The sequence below is a fragment of the Eurytemora carolleeae genome, unplaced genomic scaffold (genome assembly GCF_000591075.1).
Source record: "Eurytemora carolleeae unplaced genomic scaffold, Eaff_2.0 scaffold597, whole genome shotgun sequence".
Classification (NCBI taxonomy): Eukaryota; Metazoa; Arthropoda; class Copepoda; order Calanoida; family Temoridae; genus Eurytemora; species Eurytemora carolleeae.
Genome location: NW_019396500.1, coordinates 154239 through 163303, shown reverse-complemented (window position 1 = coordinate 163303; position 9065 = coordinate 154239). Strand labels below are relative to the sequence as shown.

Below are 9065 nucleotides of genomic sequence, written 5' to 3'. Positions count from 1 at the left end.
AAAAAATCTAAAATAACCCATAACTGTTTTGTGACATATATACAGATCTAAAAACTATATTTTTAAAAATCCCTTGAAAATGCATGAAGAAACATGTGTCACACTTTATTATTTGTTAAAACAAAAAAATATTTTTTTCTCGCTTTTTTAAGCTTTTTTTCAACCTTCCCTAGAACTCAAAAAGTGAAAGTTATTGGTCTAATTTTTTGTGCTATGAGGTGGCCCTGAATATTCCTAATATGTACCTAGGTTTGGACCACTCGATCAGTTCTCTTCCTTCAGGCGTGTATATTAGTTCTGAGACTCATATTCCCCCCCCCCTTTAGAAAAATATTTTTTCCATAACCCAATAAAAGCTCATATTTTTGCCAAAATATGCAAAAAAGAAAAATATACACCCCGCCTTCTGGTTCGAGAATTACTTGGGCCAAATGAAGTCTGTCATAAAAACTGGGACTAAACCACTGGTGCAACTTGTGAACAGGTAAACAGTTGATAAATATCTTGCCACAAACTCTAATTTTCTCTTTCTAAAATTTTACTTGTTTAAAGTGCAACCTTGATTTTTTTATATGTTTACAGGATTGTTGAAAAAAAGTTGCCAGACCTTCCAATTCCTCAGGAACCACCCATCAAGAAGTCAAACATTTACCTCTACAAGAATCAACTTTTAGAGATATTGAAATCAAACAATGACGATACCTATGTCGTCCGAGTTTACCAGGTATAAAAGTATTATTGGTATTTACATTGTTTTTTATTTATTTTCATAAATTTATTCCTTTTTATTGATTTTCAACATAAAATTTAAAATGTTTTATCTTTCAATATTATCATGATTATTTTTGACAATATGCTTTAATTCTTTAGGATTTGCAAGATGCGTTCACACAGCCCTTTCCCTCACGCCTCATAGGCAAATACCAGTTTAATAGCGAAGACTACCAGGAAGACATAGTTTCACTGTCAAAGCTTAGAAATCAAGGCTTTAAAATAACAGTTAATGGTTTAAATTATTTCCATCTACTTTTACATCACAAATAAAGCGATTATTTTTCTTTCAGAAAAAATTGCTCTTGAAGTTATTTAAACTGGATGTTGATCTTGAACAAGTATAAGCTTTGCTGAAAAATACGTCAGGTATTATTTAAAATTTTCCTTGAAGCAAAGAATGATTAAGGTGAGGTTTATTTTGGGGGAAAGTATAAACCTTGTAATCAATATTGAACATTTGAATTGATAAATCTCACTGCATCTATCTATTATTCTATAGGAAAGGGAATTGAGTTTTTGCCACAAAGTCTGATTTTCTAATCCCTATAGCTGTGCAACCCAATGTTGTAAACCTTAGATATTTCAAACTATCAATTCTGTTAGATGAAAAATTCTAAGTTTGAAATATCAAAGGTTTACACCATCAAATAAGCTAAGTTTGAAATATCCAAGATGTACAATATCACGTTGCAAAGATATAGGGATTAGAAAATTTGAGTTGGTGGCAAAAACTCAATTCCATTAAAAATAAATATTATTAGTTTCAAATTTTCCTCGTGGCATAGAAAGATTGCGTTGAGATTATTTTCAAGAAAAGTTAATTAAATATAAACATTGCAAAAAGTAGAATTAATAAATCTCTAACCAGTCAATTAATCCTGGAAAAGTGGAAATAAAGCACATTTAAATATCTGATATAGTTACTGTAAACTGTTCAGATGTTTAATTGTTGGGAAGTTATTGCATGGACGGAGATTGTGCGTGGACAGAAAGATCTGTGTATAGAGGTCTTCTCCAGCACCTGGTTTGATAAGATAAACAACATATACTGGTGGCCTAAGTCAAAGGAGGTAAGAATGGAATGGAATGGAATGGAATGGAATGGAATGGAATGGAATGGAATGGAGTGGAATGGGAATATTCATATTTTGATGAAATAATACACTCATTGTTATTTAGATACACAAACTAGCTGAAAACCACACCCAGGTTCCCAAGGGTGAGAGATCACCGATTACAAATTTCAAAGTAAAACTGACAACTCAAAGTAATGTATTTTTTTTCAAAAAAATTATTTAATTAGATTCCACACAAACATATGGCTCAAAGCCTGTTTTTTAGATTTCCAGGAAGCCCTGGACTTTGTAAGTAACCCTTCAAATTGTACTTTAATGGAGGAAACCCTAACAACTGAGGACGAGGAGGATGAAAACGAAAACGAGCATGGAGATGAATTTGATGAAAATGAAGAGACTGACGAAGAAAACATTATGGAAGAGGAAAAGGAACCAGAACAGGACAGAGGAAAAAAGGAAAGGAAGGAAGGTAAGAAACCAATATTTGACCATTTTAACATCACCCCCAGAGAATTAAACCTGGAGCAGGATGGATGAATAATTTAATTTTAGATGTACGTAAGAAACCGATGATTAAGAAAGCTGCAACACTGGCTCAACTACCAGAGTTGCCGTCAATGGATGATTCACTGAACGACGCAGGTACTATTGTAATATTTATTTAAAGAAATAATAATGAAAATTTAACCTGGAGCAGGATGAATAAATAATTTAATTTTAGATGTAAGCTACATGCCACATACTTCAACCCCAGCAGGTTCTGCTAGGGGGAAACCAGGTAATTATTTAATTAATTATATAATAAAATAACATATATGAATTATTGAATGTGTTTTACTTTCAGGAAAAAGGTTATTCACTAATAATTGTGATTGTGAAAAACTGATCAAGGAGATCAATAATCTAAAGGTGGAGATCTATAATCTAAAGGTAAGGCTGGACTTGTTCCTACTTTTTGAAAATGTTCCGTTCGGTCTTGTTCCTTCCTGTTAAAGAACGATCATTCCAAGGAATAACACCCAGCCCTATTTTAAGGACTACATAGATGAGAAGAATATTCGGACTTTGAAGAAGATTGACGCTATGACAGGAAGTCAGAACGCTATGACAGGAAGTCAGAACGCACTTACAAGCGCCGTTAACAATCTGGGGGTGAATATTTTAGTTAATTATAAATCTAGGTCATAGTTCCATGGGAATCTGATTCCCCATATCTTGTTATACTGTGTAATTTTGTTAGGAATTCATCAAGAAGAAGTTTCATATCTTAAATGAGGTAAATGAGAGAGAAGTTCCAATGGAGATGCCATTTAACATGGTGAAGAATAAAGGTATAAATAAAGAAAAATCTTTTACCATGGCTTTTTTATACAAACATTTTCTATTATTTCAGATGAGTTCAAGGAACTGGAAAGTCAATTAGAAAAAGCTACAGAATTCAGGAGAATGGTAAATAAATAGAATGGAATGGAATGTAGAATGGAATGTAGAATGGAATATAGAATGGAATACAGAATGGAATGTAGAATGGAATGTAGAATGGAATGTAGAATGGTATGTAGAATGGAATATAGAATGGAATATAGAATGGAATGTAGAATGAAATATAGAATGGAATGTAGAATGGAATGTAGAATGGAATGTAGAATGGAATGTAGAATGGAATGTAGACTGGAATGTAGACTGGAATGTAGAATGGAATATAGAATGGAACATAGAATGGAATATAGAATGGAATGTAGAATGGAATGTAGAATGGAATGTAGAATGGAATGTAGAATGGAATGGAAAATGGAATGGAATAGAAAAGAGAATTTTTTGTATATGATGATATATATTGTTCCTTTCAGTAATTTCTTACTTTCTTATTTCATATACATTTACTTTCTTTGTTTTTTTTCTTTCTTTTATTTCATCTATTTCTCTTTGTACTCTTTTAATCAATTATTTTTGTTTTAGTTTTATTTCTCCACTCTACTCTTCTTAATTAATTCTATTGATTAACCATTTTAATTTTAACAAATATATATACCTAACATTTTAAATTATCTTCTTTTTATTTAGTGCAAATCCTGGCTTTGTAACAACGTGAGAGGAGATACACCTAAATCATGTGCCAAACATGCTCTTCCTATGGTGTGTATTATTAGGAATGAGAATGGGGGGGGGAAGAATTCAAGGATTTTCATGATTGAAATAATTTTGTTTATATTATTACAGATATTTTCGGAGAACATTCTACCTGAAATATCATGGACAACAGGCATGGATGTATAATTTTGGAAATTGATTTGATGATTTGGGGAAAATTTGAAAAATTAGTCATCAAGAGGCAATTTTTTCCCGATTTTTTGCCCAGAAATCATTTATTTTATTTATTTTGTGAAAATATACACTACTAAAAGCGCACCTTAGGCTATGGGCATAATAAAACTAGGAAAATCTACATCCTTAAAGACGACTTTCCTGAGATTGTGAAACTATTAAAAGGTGAGATTGTAAAAAAATTGTCAACTGTAAAAAGTTTTATATTTATATATAAAAACAATTATTTTAGATTCGATCCAATCAATGCCAAGATTCAAAGAAGAGTTCCGAAAGTCACCTAAAGATTCTACAAAATTGATTGAGATCGGAATATCCAATTATTGTCGAGGTCTGGTGGACAAGATAAACAAAGGTATATCAATACATTCATTATTCATGCATATATTTATACTTTTAAAACTTTAAATTTATGTTTAGAAAAGAAAAGAAAAGAAGAAGTAGAGGAAAGAAATCAGACAGGTGCCAAGAGAACTAGACCAGCAGAAATATCAGCAGGTGTGTCTATTTTATCAAGAATTAATCCCCCCCCCCCCTCCATTTGAAAATCAATTGGAAATGTTTGAAATGTTAAGATTATTGTTATGGCCTGTAAATATTACCATTTCAAATCATTTAATTAAAAAAAATTACACCACTTAATGTCAGGACCTGAGGCAGGCCTGCAGGATCCTGTGGATACTATAGAAGAACCTCAACCTGGGCCAAGTGGACTACAACCATCATTTAAATTTAATGTTGATAAAGGTGATTTTTTATTATTTTATTTTTTTTCTTTAACTAAACAGCACTTTAATCTTAATGTTTAGGAAAAGAAAGAAGAGAAGACAAAAAAGAGAAAGGAAATCGGATAGGTGCCAAGAGAGCAAGACCAGCAGAAATGTCAGCAGGTGTTTTTATTTTATCGGGAATCATTCCCCCNATTATCATTTCAAATCATTTAATTAAAAAGACATTACACCACTAAATGTCAGATTATGAGTCTGGTCTGCAATATCCTATGATGAATCCTATAGAAGAACCTCAACCTGGGCCAAGTGGACTAGAACCATCCTTAAACTATAGTGTTCAAGACAGAATGAATTTCAGATATCATGGTGAGTTTAGTTTTATTATTATATTATAGTTTCCCATTATTTCACTTGTTTCTAATTTCCTCTAAAAAATTATGCATTTTTAGAGTTGAAAAAGATGACGAAACCTGCAGACAGAGAACCTCGACAGCCCTTCCGTGAACTAAATTATCAGCATGGTAATTAAAAATATGCATTAAATTAGTTAGATTTAACTAAGAATAGTTGAAATATTTAAGACTTTAAAAAATGAAAATACATAATTTTCAGGAACACACTGGAGAAATGATCTAACTTACTTGTAATGCTAAGCTTTAATTAAAAATTAAGGTAATTTAACTTAAATATCTTATAGAATAGATCATGATAATGATAATGATAAAATGATAAAATGATAACTTTTGTTTCAGTTTCAAGATCCTTCAGAATCCTGCAGCTTACCATCCTGTTGCGTTGTTCCCAAACAATAGTCCCGACTTGAAGCTCCCGTTTTCCCCAAACTCAAGTCTCCGTTCAATTTCTCTGTTCATGCCAATTATTTAATTCTGTCATTATTTCATGACAATCTGTTTGTGACAAACCAGAGGCTGAATTTAAAGAATTTGAGCGGCAGCTTAAATTTAAGCTGTGGCTCAGATATGGTTGGTTTCACTTAAAGTTGTATTCAATGTTTCAAGATTTAAGCCGGTGCTCAATTGAAACAAGCTTTTGGCGGATTTTATGACACGGCTCAAATTCATTAAATTCGGACACAGTATCCTTCAATAATTATGTTTGTTCTCAAATGGGAGGGAATTTGTGTCTCACAACTAATATCCATCCTTGACATAATATGTATATATTTATACCTTGTTTTTAAGATGTACCTGGGGACTATCTACATCTGGTTCTTCTTGGCTCAACCAAAACCTTTTTAGTTCATATTCTTTCTAAAAGAGTGCAGAAGAAAAAGGGGTCTGTATTCAATCTCAGCAAATTAAGGTTTATAATTCTTTTATATATTTATTTATTATAATGAATGAAAACTTATAATCTATCACCTTTTAGTACTAAACAGAAAGAAGAAGTGGAGAGTAGGATGCTTATTATTAATACCATGCTTCCTAGTTACTTTTTCCATAGGAAGCATGATGAAATAAGGCATATAGGGAGAGGAAAAGGTACCGTATAATTATTTTCGGTAATGTTACATCGTCTATACGCAACATCCCCACTACTGAACTTCTGACCTACTAACTTTCCGACCTACTGCAATATCAGACCTACGCCAGCTGTTTATTTTTGTATTATTTGAGGGTTAGGCTAGGTTAAGACAATTTCTGGGCCGAGCGCTGCGGCTAGGACAGGCTAGGGGGCCGAGCGCTGCGGCTAGGACAGGCTAGGGGGCCGGGCACGTAGGTCGGATGTGTAGTATAGCGGATTTTGCGTAGGTCAGAAGTGGAGTATGCCGGATATGTGTAGGTCGAAAAATACACCACCTTATTTTCAATATCAATGAATACATTTTGGTTTATTTCAGGTACACAGTATCGTCTTATCGCATTCTACACTTTCTGGCACTGTTTTCAAAATATTCTGAAACAATCGTATTTTCAGCATTTTCACACATTTACGTGTGCTGTTGGTAAATATCTTAACTATTATTCAGAAATTGATAATTAAATACTACCTAAACTGTTGTTAATATTAAGCTCTTCTTCTGTCCCCGACTCAAACTGATGAGCGATTGCATACTGCAAGAGAGTTGATTCGGTGGTATGTACAGGTAACTTACTAAGATTTATCAATTTAATTGATTTAACTAATTAGTTTAATAATGAATTACAAATCAGGAGGGCCCGAAGCTTTATGGTGACGAATGGCTTAGTTACACCAACCACCAACTCCTACATTTAGTGGATGACGTTGAAAGGTATAAGAAAATATTACTTGAAAAAAGGGAAATTTGTTTAACCCTAAACAGGCTCTCCAAGCTGCTCAATTCAAAACCATGAGAAACTACGTGGGGGGTCACATGGGGGGGATGTGAATTTGATACCCAGACAAAATATGAGATGCGGCGAAAAACGAGTTGAAATCGTAACATTTAGACGAGGTTTGCTTAAGAAAGAGGTGCGCTCTTTTAATGGGCCGAGACGTAGCTCTTTAAGAAGAAAAGAACGCTCTCTGGTCTGGTCGGGCACTTCAGTTTTTTAGTATTATCCACAATTCAAAACAAAATAAAATCGATCGTACTTTATAAAATAATAATAATTTTTGAAAAAATGTTGTTTAAAAAAACAGTTTATGTAGTAAAAAACTATTTTTTTTTCTAAATTTTGTTCGCAAAATTCATTCTTCAAGTTAAAAAATTATTGTTTTTTTTCATGTTTGTCTGAAAACTAAGTTTTATCAGAAAAAAATGGTTCATTTATTTAAATCGATCATTTTTGTTTTTCATTCTTTTTAAAAAACTTATTGTTATTTAATTCTCTGAACTATCCAAGTTTTTTTTTCTTTTTCTGAACAACACCATTATTCATGAAAAATTTAGTTTGTTTTGAAAATTTTTGTTTGTTCACACAACTACTTATTTATATCCTCACTTAAAGGGAGTGTTCGCGAAAAATGAAAGGGGGTATAGGCTTAATGCGATAAAAAAGCGCTTTTGATCGCTACTAATCTTACTTTTATCTGTTGCGTCTATAAGGAGAAAATTGTTGAAGACGTCTCATACCGAAGAGCGTAGCGCCCATACAAATAGAGGAAGTTGGAACATACGACTTAGACCGTAAAAATATCAATTCAATTTCAAACAAATCATTTAGATATTACAACCTATAGTCATCGATTATCTTTCGCCACATTTATATATAGTTTATATTTTATAATATTTTATTTTTTAGAAAACGTTTTCAACGGATTTCGAAAATTGTGAGTTGTGTGCGGCATTCTTAGATAGTTGCGCAAGCGACAAGAGAAACAAACAAATTAATTTAAAAATATTATAAAATATAAACTATATACAAATGTGGCGAAAGAAAATCGATGACTATAGGTTGTAATATCTAAATGATTTGTTTAAAATTAAATTGATTTTTTACGGTCTAGGTAGTATGTTAAAATTTTCTCAATTTGTATGGCCGCTACGCTCTTCGGTATGAGACGTCTTTAACAATTTTCTCCTTATAGACGCAACAGATGGAAGTAAGATTAGTAGCGATCAAAAGCGCTTTTTTATCGCATTAAGCCTATACCCCCTTTCCTTTTTCGCGAACACTCCCTTTAAATCCCCTTGTCTCCTTCTCATTCTGAAGAGGATACAAAAGGATTTTTCAGGAAAAATTTTTGCACACAAACTTCCTGTTAATTTTGTTGAAGTGGAAAATATTTCATAACTATCAAAATATTTTTTTCAGAAAAAATGATGAACAATGAACGAACGTATTGAAAAATAATATTTTTTTTTAGATGAAATGTTAACAATTGTTGACATTTTATTGATCAGTTATTGACCACAGTTTTGAAATCGTTCATTCCCAAAACGATATAAAAGTCATTTGTGAAATTTTGTCTGAATTGTTTGTGAACAAACAAAGCAGAAAGAGTTTGTGAACCAGTGAATGGAAAATATCTGATTTCTTTTATTCATTTTATCTCTTAATTTTACTAAAGTTATGATTTTATTTACCATTATACTTACTTGAAAGATTGCTACCCTATTGGATTTGATATAAGGAAATACAGTATATGAAATTTGATAGAATTTGGCATTTTTTTATTTATTCATTATAGGAGACAAATTTAACTGGTAACTAAACAAAAGTTGATTTTTACT

General features: G+C 32.0%; 2 protein-coding genes and 2 long non-coding RNA genes across 4 annotated transcripts; all 4 read left to right on the top strand.

Moving 5' to 3' along the window:
- Nucleotides 1-393: 393 nt before the first annotated feature.
- On the top strand, nucleotides 394-1102 carry LOC111704448 (uncharacterized). The gene is made up of 3 exons (XM_023476684.1): nucleotides 394-484; nucleotides 583-724; nucleotides 871-1102. Exons 1-3 carry the CDS (start codon nucleotides 432-434, stop codon nucleotides 1042-1044), a joined length of 369 nt encoding a protein of 122 aa, XP_023332452.1. The 5' UTR covers nucleotides 394-431; the 3' UTR covers nucleotides 1045-1102.
- Nucleotides 1103-1171: 69 nt separating this feature from the next.
- LOC111704442 (TNF receptor-associated factor family protein DDB_G0290931-like) lies at nucleotides 1172-2387 on the top strand. Its single transcript, XM_023476678.1, has 4 exons — nucleotides 1172-1180; nucleotides 1713-1844; nucleotides 1954-2041; nucleotides 2116-2387. Exons 1-4 carry the CDS (start codon nucleotides 1172-1174, stop codon nucleotides 2385-2387), a joined length of 501 nt encoding a protein of 166 aa, XP_023332446.1.
- Nucleotides 2388-5356: 2969 nt separating this feature from the next.
- Nucleotides 5357-5834, top strand: LOC111704449 (uncharacterized). Its single transcript, XR_002765833.1, has 3 exons — nucleotides 5357-5427; nucleotides 5519-5578; nucleotides 5659-5834. It is a non-coding gene; the product is annotated as an uncharacterized LOC111704449 (long non-coding RNA).
- An 866-nt stretch (nucleotides 5835-6700) lies between these two features.
- Nucleotides 6701-7162, top strand: LOC111704436 (uncharacterized). The gene is made up of 3 exons (XR_002765830.1): nucleotides 6701-6872; nucleotides 6940-7013; nucleotides 7081-7162. It is a non-coding gene; the product is annotated as an uncharacterized LOC111704436 (long non-coding RNA).
- The last annotated feature ends 1903 nt before the right edge of the window (nucleotides 7163-9065 follow it).